General features: G+C 42.5%; 2 protein-coding genes across 2 annotated transcripts in view; one reads left to right on the plus strand and one right to left on the minus strand.

Annotated features, from left to right (window-relative positions):
• SYN3 (synapsin III) overlaps nt 1-16,940 on the plus strand; it is a 290,187-nt gene that overhangs the window by 108,375 nt on the left and 164,872 nt on the right. Inside the window, exon 6 of the mRNA XM_032786144.2 lies at nt 1,654-1,743. Coding sequence (XP_032642035.1) covers nt 1,654-1,743 — 90 coding nt within the window. The remainder of the gene's footprint in view (nt 1-1,653; nt 1,744-16,940) is intronic.
• Nucleotides 4,288-16,940, minus strand: part of TIMP3 (TIMP metallopeptidase inhibitor 3) — a 50,158-nt gene continuing 37,505 nt past the window's right edge. Inside the window, exons 3-5 of the mRNA XM_032786146.1 lie at nt 11,467-11,578; nt 10,588-10,709; nt 4,288-9,129 (exon numbers count right to left, since the gene is read on the minus strand). Of these exons, the coding sequence (XP_032642037.1) occupies nt 8,932-9,129; nt 10,588-10,709; nt 11,467-11,578 (432 nt within the window). The 3' untranslated portion in view covers nt 4,288-8,931. The remainder of the gene's footprint in view (nt 9,130-10,587; nt 10,710-11,466; nt 11,579-16,940) is intronic.

Here is a 16,940-nt window from a genome sequence, read left to right on the forward strand (position 1 = left end):
CTTTCATCTCCTAGTCATACTAACATATTGGCCTCCATAAAATCTGTCTTTCATGCCTCAAGAACTTACACATCTTAACTCTTTGAGTGCCACAGCCTTGCATACCCACCTTTTAAATATTAGATTTTTTGTTTTACCAATGAAAGATAAAGGAGTGTGCCATCCATGCAACTTACACCAGGCAGTAGACTGTACATGTAATAGAGTGTAGATATTTGCAGTTTGTCAAATAGAAGTTGAAATTCCTTGTGATACAAATTATTATAAGGTGGTGTAAGGTGGATAGAAATCAAGACTCTGCTCTCTTAGAATAGCTCTGTTATCCCACTGTCAGATTATCACATTATGGGAAACTTTGTCTAGCTGTCTTGATGACAAACAATTAATTATATGTGTGTTGTCCTGGCTTACCATGTTAGCTCTTGGGCATGAAGCACTTGCTGAGGACTCTGCTTTCCAGCAAAGACTTTGCACACTGCTTTCCTCAAATAACTCGCTTAGGATGATGGCCCCTTTGACCCCCAAGATAAATGGGGAAGTAAGAGGTGAACCCTTCTCTAGTTCATTCTGTGTGCATCATGCTACATGCATGTGAGATTGGTGACAGACCCTCTCAGGTGAACCTAGTCACAAGAGATGTTTATATGATAGACATCAGGTTCATGCTTTCTTTGCCCAGCACTCAAATTGGATGGTGTAGAACAGTGGTTTTCAACCAGGGGATGTGTACCCCTGGAAGTATGCAGAGTTCTTCCAAGGGGTACATCAGCTCATCTAGCTATTTGCCTAGTTTTACAACAGGCTATGTGAAAAGCACTAGCAAAGTCAGTACAAACTAAAATTTCATACAGACAATGACTTGTTTATACTGCTGTATATACTATGCACTGAAATGAATGTACAATATTTATATTCCAATTGATTTATTTTATAATTATATGGTTAAAAATGAGAAAGTGAGCCATTTTTCAGTAATAGTGTCCTGTGCCACTTTTTTTTTTTTTTGTATTTTTATGTCTGATTTTGTTAGCAAGTAGATTTTAAGTAGGGTGAAACTTGGGGTTACTTAAGACAAATCAGCTTCCTGAAATGGGTACAGTAGACTGGAACGGTTAAGAGCCACTACTGTAGAAGACTCTCTCTTTCTAGTGAGCATCTCTTCTGATTACTCAGACCTTTTAAGAAACATCACCAATCCTTTATTTGGCTGCATGGGGGAGAGAGCGCTATTTTGTTTTGTTGCTATACATGAGTGGTACTACTTATTTCTGTCCCAAGCACACATGTGTGTGTCTTGAGCCCTTTCCTCCAGACTGTCAAGATGAGCTGCTCTCTCTTTACTCTCAGCCCTTCTATACTGTGAAAGCTAAGCCTGTTTATAGTGGATCTGTAATTGAATGCAAGCTGGTCCACTTCCAGCCTCTTCACTTAACTCCTTCCCTTCTCTCAAGATGCCTGGGTGTTGTGCACCCAGTGAGAGAGTGTGATAACTTAGCATGCTATACCCATATTTTTCACCATTGTCAATTGCAGAAAGGTGGGTGGGAGAAGATAATGTGATTCCCTTGCCCTCCGCCACCCTTCATAGCAGCACTTTTTAAAATCACTGGTTTATTGTCTAATAAACAACAGATTCTCTCTCTCTCTCTTTAGTTCTCTCAGCTAATTAAAATCTTCAACTCACTGGGTCCTGAGAAGTTCCCCCTTGTGGAGCAAACATTCTTCCCAAGCCATAAGCAGATGGTAAGTGTCCTTTGTTTATTTTGATGATGATCTAGTTGGGGAAGATGCAGCAAATCTGTGGTTGGAAGTGGAAGGAGTCACTCACGCTGGGAGCCTTGGCAATTGAAACAATAGCTGTGACTTTACAGACAATAAATTCCTAGCAGAAAAATAGCAGGTATAGAACATGCCCTGGGTGCCTCTTTGCTTTTCCCTCAGTTCTTCGAAGGACACAGATGATGAAAGAGTGAGAAATAAATTACTGACCCTGTTTGTCGTAGGTGGGGAAAAGGTCTGTTTGGATGTGACTGAGTTGGTCTTTGCACTCTTCCTAATGAATAGAAGAGCAGGAAGATCGGAGGTGTGGGGTGCAGAAGGAGTTTCTTTTAAGAGAGTGCTGTGCTGCTCTTGATTTGTCTCATCTGTGACATTAGTTACCATCTATTAGACATACTTACCAGCTGTTGGATTGTTAAATGAAGTGGTTTTAAGTTTTTGAAGATTAGCTTTTATTCTATTTGGTTTGTGAAATTTGCTGTAGCATAATTGCTCTTGGTGTTTATTCATCCTATCTGTGAACTATACATACTGTACCTTAGACCTGCACAATAATTAAGCAATCTATGGGCTCCTTAAAGGTAGCAACTTCTTAAAAGTGCTGGGCAGCTGTCTCCTTTTGAACCTGGGGAAGGAGCAGAAGTGGGAGTATTTAAACAACTCAGCTGTATTTCTTTTATTTTTCCCTTACAAGTGACCTTAGGCAGAGGCATGACTACTCTTAGCCTGGCCCTTTGAGAAACTCGACGATCAACATGCATCCATGAACCTATGTCTCCTTCTGCCTCCCTCAAAAATCTCAATAGTCTTTTTTGTCTATGAGCCCTGACCCCATGTCTGAATTATCACCTGCCTTTTAGTTTGTATAGCTGGGTTGATTTTGAATTCAGATGCAAGGCTGGTGGGATTCACACATAGACAATTTAAGGGCACTTTAAGGGCAGCCCTGCTTTTGAGATGAAAATTGGTGTCCTCCCTCAATTACTCATATGACACTCCTAATACAATATCTCCTGACTTAAATCCCTCTTATAGGCTAGTACACAGCCCTGCAACTGAGACGTCATAAGGCTAGAAGGCCTACTCCAGCTAAGTATCAGAGGGGCAGCCGTTAGACTGAATCTTAAAAGCAGCAAAGAATTCTGTGGCACCTTATAGACTAACAGGCGTTTTGGAGCATGAGCTTTTGTGGGTGAATACCCACTTCGTCAGATGCATCTGACATGCATCTGACGAAGGGGGTATTCACCCATGAAAGCTCATGCTCCAAAACGTCTGTTAGTCTACAAGGTGCCACAGGATTCTTTGCTGCTTACTCCAGCTAAGTAGATCAGGGCTGTACCTGCATAAGACACGTGGAACAGTATTCAGATAGGGCCCTCCACCATTTTTTGTCTGTTTAATTTTGTTAATAAGACCAGTGCTACCAACTTCCCTAGTCCAACCAGTTGGGTTCTTCCTTAATCTTCATTGGTAGGATTAGTGATGATATAAGGGATGGGTACTGTAGATAATCTTTTAAATGAATGGACATCCAATAACGGCAGTTATCAAACTTCTATTTTGGGATTTTTTTATATGCTTTTGTTAAATGCAAATTATCAGAAAATGCATCTTTGCATGTCAAAACTTTTCCCAATGCTAATAGGCCCATATTTAGAAAGGGGTATGGATGAGGACTAGTCATAAAGCAGGTCAGAAAATAGTGTGTGTGGAAGGAGGGTTCTGTGATGGAAACTTTTGACACCCTCTCTACCTCCCCCTCAAAAAATGTCAAAATTTTCAATGGAAAAATTCTACTTTTTGCCAGAAAACCAAATATTTCTGATAAAAACCAAAATTGAGGGAAAATTGGCACTCCTCTGTGAAAATATTAACGTAGTTGAACACCCAACTTTCTGTCCAAAAAAAAAAAAAAAGCTTTGATGGAAAATTTTCGACTACCCGTAACTTCTCACATTAAAGAGATATTAGAAGAGTTGAGATTTTCACAGTGGAAACGATTTGATTGAGTAACCTCCACCTTCTCTCATTATGGGCAGTAAGTCAATGAAAACACTGGTATATTGGATAAAATATGCTTCAAACTAGCCTCTGTGGAGCAGCCTGTTTTAATAGCAACTGCACCCTGTGCTGCGCACACAACCAGTGCAAATATTCCTCCTCAGGAGCAGTCAGTGTTTGTTAAACGTTCAGCCATAGTGGCTGCATTGCTCTGTAGTGATCCCATCTGGCCATCTAAAAAATGGAACTCTCAGGCTCCAAAAGGGATTTTCTTCCATCTTGGGCCTGGGGACCCCAACAGCAGAACCTCAGGAGAGTGTTTGCTTTAAAAAGAGAGCGGGATTGTTGAGGGAGTCCCTCAGGAGTAGAACAATTGACAGAGGCTTAATTTTCACATCAGATCCAATGAAAAAGCAATATTTGTGTATGTTAAAGTATATGGTACCAGTTGTATATGGTTAAAGTAACAGAGACTAACATTAAGTGAGGCAGAGACAGAATATCTGTGATAGAAATAAAACCACTTTACTGCTCAGAAGAAAAAGACACTATAAAAATTGAACATTATGCAGTATTACCTTAAAGACAATATACATTCATTGAGTATAAAATTTATAAATAACATGGAGGGAAAACCATAAACAGTGTTACAGAATTTAGCAACAAATATATTTCTTTGGGAGAAAGTTTTCTCCCAGGCTTCGTTTCCTTTCCCCAAATGTCTCTGACTACCAGGAACAGCAGAGGGCCTCAGTGAAGAAAAGGAAGTAACTGAGATACTGATAAAGCCACTACAACAAAAGCAGCGACATAGGCTTAGTGGATTTTTATTTTTATAAGGATTTTGTCAAGATTTGGTGGACTGAAAACTTTGACCTGCATTTCAAAAAAAAAAGTTTGCATCATACTTTGAATTTTGTCCCTCCCTCCCAAAATACAAAGGATTCATAAACTTAAAATATTTTGAAAAATGTTGAAGAAATATACCTGGAAAGTCCTGTGAAGCAATGGGAACTCTTTCTTCCTGGTGCCTTCACTTTAGAGTTCCTATAAGGTGGTGTGTTCATGGGCACCCTGAAGTAGCATTTTGCCCCACTGGTGAGTGTGGAAGATCCACGTTGATGAGTCAGTCATATTAAGGGTATGTCTGCACTTTGACCTGGGGTTGCAAGTACTAATGTGCTAATAACAGAGTGTAGCCGGAGTAGCAGGAGGGGCTAACTGACAAGTAGCATCCCTTTATGACGCTAGACACGTACTAGGAGTGACTAACCTGTCCCTGCACTGGTGCTGCCGATCAGACCTAGAGTGGGTTTGTCTACTAGAATGGGGAATTACACCCCAGCTCAAAGTGTAGATGGGGGGTCATGTTTGGGCACACCAAAATTAGACCCTGATCCTGCACTTTACACTGTGTTGGTGGACTGCTCTGTCTGCACAGAGCCCTATTAACTTCAGTGGGACTCTGCACAGGAAATTCCACATACATATAATCCTTCTCCACCCTTTCCCTAAAGGGGAAAAAACACCCCACTCCAAATTTTAAAAGGAAACCATTTTTCAAGAAACAGAGAGCCCCCAGGCAGAGTTGGCAGTCCAAACATTCCAGTACTGTGCTTGTGATGAAAATTGGAAAGTGAAACTGGATTTGAAAGTGAAACTAACATATCTGTTGTACAAGCTCAGAGAAGAGGTAACAAAACTAAATGGAAATAAGGAAACTGCAAAAATAGTCTAGAAAAGTGAATTGGGTTTGTAAAAATGTAGTTTTAATAATACTGATTTATTTAAAACCTAGCAAAAGTGTGTTTGTTTAAAAACTAAGGCCCTGATCATGCAGACACTGATGTAAGTAGTCCCATTGACAGCATCCCTTTCAGAACAGAGAATGGTTGATGGGGATGTTAGAGGCCACATTTCAACCTTCGCAACAAAGGGGAAGCAGCAAGATATTGGTGCAATGGCAACCCCCGCTCATCTGGGAAAACACAACCCTGATGGGGTTTTCACTGCTGTCCTCCAGACAGAATGCCTACATCCTGCAGGGCCTGTTGTAATCCAGAAGGAGGGTGTTGTGCCTTGGCAGGTTGGAGTGATCTTCAGTGAGGGAAAGGAAAAGTAGATAGAGAGGCAGAAATTTAGGCGCCTGACCCCAAAGCCCATTTAAGTCCATGGAAAGACACCCACTGATTCCAAGGCAAGCTTAGTCCATAAAATATCTGTTCCTGATAGTATTCTTTTTAAAAAACCTGGAAGCCTCACAAAAGAAATGTATTTTGTGCAGGTTTCTTCCCCCACTCTTTCCCTCTATTTGATTCCACATTTTAAAAAGCCTCTATGGCTGCATCTTTATTTGGCAAGGGAGAGGGTTGCTTTCCAAGCCCCTGCCTTTACCAGTCTAGCTGTCTGCATGTCAAACATATTTTTACCCTCTGCAAATATAAAATGGAAATATGGGTAGGAAAACAACACCGCTGGTAGCAGGATTTGGGGGGTTGTTTTTGTTTGTTTACAAAGCGCATAGATATATTACAGCCTACTTAGGAACACACATCTTTGTAGCAACAAAATAAAGATTTTCACAATAATGTGATTGCAATACTATAATATTTCAGCTATTTATATGATTTTAAATTATACAGTCAGTGAGCAGTTAAAATACAGAGCCACAGTTTAATGGAAATCCAAATCAACGTCTGACAACTCATCGCATGACAAGCTTCATCTCGCCTTCCAAAACTCGGAGAAATGGCTGTGCTCAATGATTTGATGATCGCTAAAGCACCTTTGATCAAATGGTAGTTGGGTCAGGCCTTGGTGAGCTATAGTGATGATCACTCCACAAGTTGTGAAGTGCACTGGTGGAATGATCATTGCCAGAGACGCAGGGGTAAGTTCTGCTTTCAGTGACACCTGTGACTGCACTGCAGTTGCACAGAGGAAACAGAGCAGAAATTGGTCCCCTGTGCTCATGGCCCAACTTGATGATGCCCAGCTCAAAAGGGAAGCAGCCTGATGTAGCACCTGACCCTAAAAAGCAACCTAATCTCCCCCTTTGATGATCAGGTCCATAATTTAGGGGTAGGGACAAGGGGTGGCATTTTTAAGTATGCCTTGGCACAAGTCCCATTGACTTTCAGTGTGCTGTATGCTTCTAAACCACTTAGGCATTGTTGAATATTCCACCCAAGGTCCCTTCTAATCAAACAATTCTATGAAAATGACATTTAAGCCAATCACATATATTCTGCTGTAAGAGTCTTCTATTAAATGGGCCACATCCTCAACTGGTGTAAATCAGCATAGCTCCACTGAAGTCAAAGTCCCAAAACAATTGATGCATCAATCCCAACACTAGAATACACTCTTCCCCCTCTCATAATGGTGAAGAAGCCCCAAACAAATTGAAAAGATCACTGCACAGAGAATGCTATATTGTCCCTGTCTAGCATGACTGCAATGCCTTTTCTTGCTGACAGCAGCTCTGCTTCCTAAGTGGAATGAACTGAAGATACATGTCTATGTAAGATAAATAATTATAATAATAAAAAACAAAAACAAATAATGTTGTTACGTGTTGCCCTCCTCCCCCGTACACTCAGTAAAATATACAGTCACCCAGTTTGTCAGTAACCCCTTCTCCTCAACATTAAACCTTAAAATATTTTTATTTAATAAGAAAATTTATATTATAGTTTTCTTAATAAAAACAAAACAGAACGAAAAAATCCTCCAGTCGACAGTGAAGCCAGGACCATCCCTTCCCCCATGTCACCTCAGGACGTGGAATAAGAATGTTCCCACAGCTACGTTAACCACAGCTTGGGGGAAACAGAGCACTTGATCCACTTGGAATCCACTGGACAGCTGAAATGTAAAGTTCTAGGAAGTACTTTCCTTGCCTCCCTCCACCAGCTTTTGCTTTCATTACATATACAACCGCAGCCAGTGTAGCTGTAGGAGGTAAGTCATGGTAGTTGGGGGCAGGGCACAAAACAGTGATTCTAACCTCTACTGCAGGTACACTGGAGTTTCAATATCTTTTACCAAAAATAAATCACTGACTCGGAATGTCAAGATTTCTGTTTTAAAACACAATCAAAGCATTCATTGTTTATACCACCAAATAATTCCACGTCCTGTCAAAAATAGCTTATGTCATTACGTGTATATACACATCTTACTTCAGCTAAACACTATTTTGGCAATAGATTTCTTATAGCAATAAACCCTAGTGAGTATCCCCTTTCCCCCTCGCCGTGGGATTGACTGATTTATTTTTAGTGTTGATAATTTTCATTTGTTTGATTTAAGATGTTCACAACGGAATTTTTCTGTGGGAGCCAAACTGCAAAAATTTCAAGAGCAACTCTGTTTAAAAGAGAGACTCAGCATTTCACCTGCTGCATTGTACTTACTTAGGTGAATTACCTCCCTGAATGCAGGTTTTATTTAAAAAACCTCACGATAATAATAAACCTCTCTTCGTGTTCTGTGGAACCCCCAGACTTCCAGTGTGCTCTATCCTTCACACTGTGACTGAATAAGCAAGGAGGACATTCAGTCCATGGTGCTTTTACCAGACAATGCAGTGTCTTAACACCGAGTTCTCCCACTTCTGAAGTCAATCACACTTCCAATTCCCCATTTGAAGACGGGTTTGTTTGCTTTATTTACTGATCTAGTTAACTGAACCAGTTTCCCCTTCAAATAGTTTCAATCTGCATAATTTGTGCAGCGTGTACACGAAGAGGGCTTGGGGAAGCCAAGGCAAGGAAGAAGGATATAGTGCCCAACTGGGATAGTTTTTATATTTTTGTTTTCCTAAAAAAATATAGATTATATTGCTATAGATAATGATACATAGAGAGAGCAAGGGCTCCATAATTTTTTTTCCGGTGTGCAAACGAAAGTTCCCAGACAAATATAATCTGACTGAAATGGGTGATCTCAGAATCAAAAAAGGTGATTTAAAAACAAATTCAGTATGACAGTATAGACTCTCTTTTTTAAGTCTTCGAAGTGCTAAAATTTGCAAGAAAAACAGGCACTAATTTCATTGTCATCATCATGATCTGGTAGGAGTTATTGTCCAAGAGAAGCTCAGCCACAAGGGAGGGAGGAAAGGAAATGAGGAAGGAACTGTGCTCAGGGATCTGTGGCATTGATGATAGTTTTATCAGGAGGCGCCCATCCTCTGTACCAGCTGCAGTATCCTTCCTTCTGTCGGATGCAGGCATAGTGCTTTGACTGGGACCCTGAATGACCGATGCTGGAGAGCATGTCTGTCCAAAGACACTCGTTCTTGGAGGTCACGAAGCAGGGCAGGTAGTAGCAGGGCTTAATCTGCAATTATAATCAGCAAGTGGAATAGGGGTAAATTGAAGGCACATTTTATAGGACTTTGCTTTCAAATCAGAAACTGGTGTTTTTGAAATTCTTCTTAAGCACTAACGTGCTAACTAAAAAATTAAGCCCCAATCTTGCAAACACCTAAACATGTTCTTAACTTGCCCACACAAGCAGTGCCATTAATGTCAATGGCACTGTTCATGTGCTTAGAACAGTGTGTGCAAATGTTTCCAGTCATGCCCACCTTACCATTTCTGGGATTTGTCGCTCCCCCTCCCCCACCAGGACTTGTAATCCACAGATTCCCAAACTTTTGTTTGCTTAGCCCCACTTCAGACATTCATGTCCCATGCCCACATCCCTCTTTTTAGCAGGTTTAGGGGAAGGAGTACCCTGTACCCATGGGGGCCAGGGGTGGGGGACACTAGCCATGTGGCAGTTGAGGAAACCTTCTGCTCCCTGCAGCAGTCAGGTAGTTTTGCCAGCCGGGACCCAGCTTCTCGCTCATCTTGCTCCCTGCCTGTGCAGGGCAGCACTGAAGGGCCACGGTCAGGACCGAAGTGGAAAGATGCACCCATGGGTACTGGCTCCCTGTTGGACAGGGTCCCCTACTGATTCCAGCCCTTGAGTGGGGCCCTGTCTGCGGTTTCCTTGCACAGGCTCTGTCTGGCCAGGCAAGTGAATGGGACTGCGTGCCCTGGAGCTGTGCTGAAGGGCCAGGGTCAGGAAGGGGCTCTCTCTGGCAGGTGGGTCAGTACTCCCACGGTATAGCCTTTCATTCTCCACTTGCAAAGTCTCTAACTTCCCCAGCAGAGGAGCATAACTGCTGAGTTGTGACTGCTGCAGTGGTGAGGGAGCAAGGCAGGCAGGGAGCCTGATCCTGGCAGTCAAGACCACCTGCACAGTGCCCTGTGCACTTCCCCTGCCGGACAGAGCCCCTTCTTAACTCCAGCCTTTCAGAGTGGCTCCATCAGGTCTTTGTGCTCCCCTGATAACCTTATCGCTGTGTTCCAGTTTGGGAGCCTCTGGCTTAGAAACAAGCATGTGCCTGAGTATTTGCAGGATGAGAGCTGAGTGCAAAGGGATAAGTTCTGAACTTTTAACCACTCAAAACGTTTTGAGGGGAAAAGAAGCTTAATACATTTTCCCAGCAGCACTGCACACAATTTCACTAATTTGCAAAATAGTGTTTGAAATTTTCAGAGATTCTCTCCCACCCCGCCAAATTATACCAAAAAGTTCACAGAAAAGGTGCAGGCAGAAAACTTTAACTTGTTCATTATGTTGTGAAGCTAGGGAGGAGGCAAAATTTGCCAAGTTTTGCCTTCTGTAAAAAAACCTCTAGCGCCGTGATTCCTTCCCTGATAGTTCACCTACATTATTGCTATCAGCTGCAATGAGCACAGTTCTAGGATTAGGCTTTAATTACATCTAACTGGAGGCAATACATACCTTGCAGCCACAACCGAGGTGGTAACGATGATTTAGTCCTTTGCGCTGGGACAGAGTCAGTCGGTCCCATTTCTCATACAAGTTACACAGGCCAGTATAAACCTTTCCTTCATACACACGGCCTGGAAAACACAGAAAGGGACACAAATTAGTTGTTCTCAGTTCAGTCCATCAGTTTCCTGAGCCTGCTAATGTTCTCAATCCCATGTATATGCATTTAATCACAGTTCAGCAATCAGTTTATTTTCTTCTATTAGCTATGAGGTTAGTGAGTGAGACTACGGCACTTCCACAAGTTGGAATCTTTGTACCAGCTGTCAGAATCCCCAGCACAACCATCACATTCCCCTCTGCAACAGGGCAAGGTATAAGTGCGCTGGCACCTTAACAGAGAAACAGGACTTGGCATGTGCTCTGTCCGAATTCTCCTTGCATCCTCATCTTAACAACTCACTTGGTCCAAACAGGCTTTTCTATTTCTAGCTCAGCAGAGTGGTGCCTTGCTGTTTCTAATCTCACTGGCCTGTACTGCAGTGGGCACACCAGCTCAGTTATGCATTAATGACCACTTATTGTCACAAAAAATGCTCAACACTGGCTATGTGGTTTTTAAACTGGAGAGATTTAAGGGGTGGGGGGAAGAGTAGAGGAATGTGTTACCGATGGAGAAACAATCCCTGGAGACTGGAATGCTACTGACTGATTGTCACTGCATTCTACGTTTTGTGATATTTCAGCTCAGAGAAGCAGACATGCACTGTCTTTAAGAACCTGCTTATAGAGCTGACCTACCTGCCCCCATTCCGTGTGAGTGTTTGGCAAGTACAGATACAGACAGAAAACAGGTTCTGATCACAAAAAACCCCAGTAGTCCCTTACCTGTAATCAGATACTGGTACTTGTTGACCTCTAGCTTGACCCCACAAAGACTCTCTGAGGCTTCTGTGTAGATATACTGAACTTGTGGCATCTTGTCAAAGCCCCTGTACATCTGAAGGAATAAATAAAGACGTGTTAGACTCTAAGGAGGACAGTTTTTCAGCATGCTGCTGGAATTTCCTTTGGATCTCTTAATGGTATCAGCAGGCTCTGATTCTGAGCAGTGAACTGTAGTTCTCTTGAAAGTGAGAAACAGATGCTACTAACTGGACTCTGGCATACTGTAGGTAATGCGATTTGCAAGCCTCCCCACACAAGTCGGCCAATACATTAGCATCTTCACCTACAACAACCCATTACTATCCAGCACTAGCACACCACCTTTCCCATTTCACCTCACTTCTGATTAGAAGTGGCCACATCTCCTGGGCCTCCAAGGTTCACAAATGTCCCAAGCTATTTCTGGGGGAAGCTGCACAATTACTTTGACTTTATGAATCTGGTTTCCTGTAATTTAAACAATTTCTCTCTAAATAAGGCCCAAATTTTCCAGTCTCCATTATTTTTGACGTTTCTGTTTGGGTGCCCAATTTGAAGCACCTGCCACAAGGCCTGATTTTTGGATATGTTAAGCACTCACAGCTCCCCATGACTTCAGCTGGGGCTTAATATTTCTCTAGCTAAAGAAACGTTTATGCTATGTATTAAGAAAACAGCCCTCTCCCCAAACTAGTACAAATGGGTTCCATATTGGTGATATTAGCATCTAGATTCTTTATTGTTCCTGTAGAATTTCTCTACCATCTGCTCTGCTTCTTGCCCCCACATCCTCTCGTAAGTGGAAGCCCCGTTATGTTCAAGTTTGATAGAACTTTTGAACCTACAAGTGTTCAAGTGAATTTGAAATTAGGCAGAAATTAGTTTGACCTTCTCCAGTTTGGATCAGCAGCACTCTTGAAAGAAAACTACCTATCATGCTGAAGTGTGTGGGGTCATGTGGATAGAATAACCCCAACAATGAAGATTCAGACTGGTCAATATTATGTATTTATTTATTTTTATTTTGAGGGGGAAATTTCAATGACTGTTTTCCTGGACATGTCAACAACAAAAAATATTAGACTAAATTTTCATGACACTTTTCTGCTGGGGGTTTTGTTTTTTGTTTTTGACCAGCTGTTCAGGTGGCCAAAATTTAGACAGAAACACTGGAGGATTAGGGGAATCAATTTCTTGAAGTTTCTCCCCCTAACTGCCCAAGCCCACAAAACTCACTTGAGATCAAATCCTCACTGGAACTTAGGTTCATAAGAAGTAGATGCTCAATGCTTTGAACCTCACTGTCTCCTACAGATCTGCCACTATCCTGTTCCCACTATCTTTCTACTGCATCATCATTAAGACCAGTTTTGCTAGCTTGAAGTTTCTCTCCCCCTTTTATAACTGGACATAGCTTTTGGGGCTTGTTTTGCTTAGATATGAATTCTTGTCATTGTGTCAACTGGGAAGTGTCCTGCACGCCTTTTCCCATGCTGCACCCTATTACTGGAACCCCCTATGATCCCAGTATCCATGTCTACATTCATTGTTCATTCACATACCTCCTTAACTAAGTTCTTTCTTAATACTCACCAAGTGCCAACTTTTCTTCATAGAGGGCCTAAACCAAAGCCCATTGACTTCAACAGACTTTGGCCCAGGCCCGACCACTGCTGCCACACTCCCATTTAAAAACACATTTTAAAAAAAGTCTTGCTATGCTCTGAGATAAAACCATCTCCTGCGTCATCCAGTGACTTTTCTATTTGTCTTACCTCTCCATATTTATATTGCACCTATCACTGCGGTGATCTAGCAGTACTGACACTGTGTAACAGCAATATTATATAAAGCAAAATTCATTCCAAAGAGCTTGTATTCTCTAGTCTTACTTCTGATTATGCCTGACAACTATGTGAGGAAAGGATTTTTTTAAGTTAATCATTCCATACCAGTAAAAGTGCAAGCATCATGCTTGGAATATGCAAGCGTATACTTAACTGAGCATAAGCCTCACATTAAATAGTTGATCCTTGCATGCTTTGCCTCATCCTTATGTTGTTGTCCTTGCAATTTTGTTGGTCTCCAGGGGATATACTTAGATTTCCTGATTTATGCTGTATGTCTGTAAATGGCGCAGTACTTAGGGCACTAACCTAGGACTTGGGAGAGCTGGATTTAATTGCATGCTCCTCCATAGACTTCCTGTGACTTTGCACAAGTCACTTTGTCTCCCTGTGCCTCGCTTTTTCATCTGTAAAATGGGGATAGCATCTCTACCTCACAGGGGTACTATAAAAATAAATTAAAGACTGTGAGGCACTCAGATACTACAGTAATGGGGGCCACACCTTAGATGGTATAAACTGTAACAACAGGGACTGTCCTTCTGGATAATATCAAGCACATCATAGGTGTTTAACAGGTAATGAGTGATACTGCACTACCAGATGAGGCTCAGGTTCAATTCCTGCGTTCTCTTTTTCAATAAATCAACAGGGACTGGAAGCGCTGCAAAAGGCAGCATGCTCAGTCTCTGGAGAAGTACTTCACCTCACACTGCAGTGACTCCTCCAGCTGATTTTAGGAGCTGTACTGATGGGCTCTAGAGAGAGTCCTATCCAATCTCCTTCAAATGAAGGACAATCACTGTGACATGGAGACTTTGGGGAGGGAGTGCAAACTTGTGGGAAAATATGGGAGAGGGAAGTTTTCTACAGAGGACTCTTTCCCTAATAATAAATAAATAAATCCCAAGCATTGTTTCTGGATACATAAAATACCCTGCAAGCAGGGCCGGCTTTAGGCCTATTCCACCAATTCCCCCGAATCGGGCCCCGCGCCTAAGAGGGCCCTGTGCCCAGTGGGAATCTCTTCCCTGGCTAGAGGCTCCTTTTTAATTTTTACTCACCTGGCGGCACTCTGGGTCTTCGACAGCACTTCGGCGGCGGGTCCTTCAGTGCTGCCGAAGATCTGGAGCGAGTGAAGGACCTGCCGCCGAAGTGCCGCGCCACCGAAAACTCAGAGCACTGCCCGGTGAAGCCCCACGTGGTTTTTTTACATGTTTTTTTTTTTTTGTCTTCCCTGCCGGGGCCCCATCGAAACTGTTCGAATTGGGCCCCGCACTTCCTAAAGCCGGCCCTGCCTGCAAGTGCCATTAGATTAGTAGAAGAAAGTCAGCCATAAGCCAGCCTCTCTCTTAACTGCTACCCTCAGAGTCATCCTGTCATCACAGCTGTGTATTTTAGGAAATCTAACAACAGGGAGCAAAGTATTAATGAGCCCTGCATGGCAGTGCCTGCTACTGCTGCACAAGTTCCGGTTGTGTCAGCATTCCCATTAACAAACCCCATTCTTGGGGATTAGGTGGACCTCTACCACAGAAAAGCATATGCAAATCATCTGGTTCCTCTTATTTCATGATGAATTTAGTACTGTGATGTCCTGTGAGAGGATTATTTTCCTCTGTGAACTTTAACTGAGGGCAAATTAGACACTAACTCTTTCATCTTGTGACTACCACTGTTTCATCTCCTCACCTCACATTAAAGGTGAGCTGCAAGCTAAAGAAACAAGCCATTTTCTTTAAGCAACACTTTAGGTCAATGCTCCTGCTTAGCCGGCCTACAGTGGGATTGAGCAAACATGCAGCGTACTAAAATCTGATCTATATTTCCTTTTCAGGTCCCTGAAGTCATTCTGGATAGTTCCTAGAATGCATTGTGATATCACAGCTTACAGTACCAAGAAGTTACACTGGTGAATAGAGCCAAGGCCCATCAGCTCAGTGAAGATTTTTGGCATGCAGTTTTGAAAGATGCTTGAAGTATTTTAGATCCCAATAGGGAATGAAATAATTACAAGATTTTCAAAACTACAAACCTCTGTGCTAAAAAACCTTCCACTCTCCTGCATCTATGGGCTGGTTCTATGCTCTCCATCCAGGTCCCTTGGGAGCCTACCTGTATTGTCACATGATGAATTCTGGGGCATCACAGAAGTGTGGCCCAAATGAATTCAGGGGACCAAAGAAGAAAAACAAAAATGGATTGTTATTACTTAACGTGCTCAATGCCACTCTCAGCCTGGTTAGCCAGACAATTCAGTACGCGCTGCTGAAGTAAATGGCTTTGTTTTTCATTTGCAGGTGCAGGAGGGCTTAAAGGTGGCCAGCAAACACTGACATGGTAGCTTTATCATCAATGCTGTTTACAGGCAGCTGTGCAAAGTCAGATGCATAGTTAGCTTTTCTTTCCAGCAGTACAGTAGGACTTCACTGGAGTGAGTGTGGGAAAGATGCGCTACATCAGTTTCTGCTACCCCGCAGCATCAGCTGAATACCTGTATACTGAACACTCTAAGTGCAGACAGACAGTGGGGTTTAAAAGAAGATGCTCAGATTGCCTTTTGGAAGTTATGTCTGCAGGATGTTCCAGTTAAGCTGAATAGTTTGATTGCTACTGGTTCCTTTCTGTCCAAAGTCAGGTTAAAACATGTGACACAATGTATCACCCCCACAGTACAGCACAGTGTGCCATTAGACCCATACTGGCCAACACATGCAATCACTTACTGAAAATAAAACCTCACAGGCTTTTCTTGGGGATGCGGTTTCCTAACAAAATATTTTGGATCAACTTCTGCAAAGACAATTGTCCTCTTGCAGTCTTGGCATAGATACACATTGATTAGTGCGATATCTGCTGTAAAGACCCCCCACCTCCATATAGCAGCACAGTCTAATGCAAACAGAACAGGAAAACTTCCTACAGTTTGGTTCCCCTAACTGAAAGGCTTTGGAGTACAGCTGGGTGACTTTTCACAATAGAGTGCAAATGTGGGAAATGCAAAGCCAGACAAGGTGCAAGAATTGAGCGGGGATCTTTTCCTACTCAACTCTCTCACCTTCTCTAGGTTTGCATTTCCCATGTCTGCAGGCAGACTTATAATCAATATCAGGGAGCCTGCTAGAGTCTACTTCAAGATGACTGCCCTAAATCCCAGTCAGAATCACACATCACTGTCACAGAGGACACTGTCATAAGGAGCCCTTTGCTGACAGTGTGGTAGAACCTGTGTTATTCCAGACACAGAGAGTTTTCTCCTTTCTCGGACAGTGGCCCAGACTCATGGAAACCTCTGCTTGTCTTGAACTAGCATCGGCTACATTATTCCCAGATTGGAATGCCTTCCCCCTCTGACAGCAGGACAGACACTGCTGTTGCCAAATTGAGGGACTCCTCAGATTCCCTTGTTGCTAAACCAAGGGAGTTCTAAGCACTTGAGGGCTGTCATGAAACTGACAAGCCATATTTGATTCCCCTCTCCTTCTGGCAATATTTTTGAATCACTGTTGTAGATCTCAGCGAGCACCATCTGACCCTCTTCATATCAGACATGGGACAAACGGTGCTGTGGTGACCTTGCTATCTATA

Source organism: Chelonoidis abingdonii, chromosome 1 (assembly GCF_003597395.2).
Source record: "Chelonoidis abingdonii isolate Lonesome George chromosome 1, CheloAbing_2.0, whole genome shotgun sequence".
NCBI lineage: Eukaryota > Metazoa > Chordata > Testudines > Testudinidae > Chelonoidis > Chelonoidis abingdonii.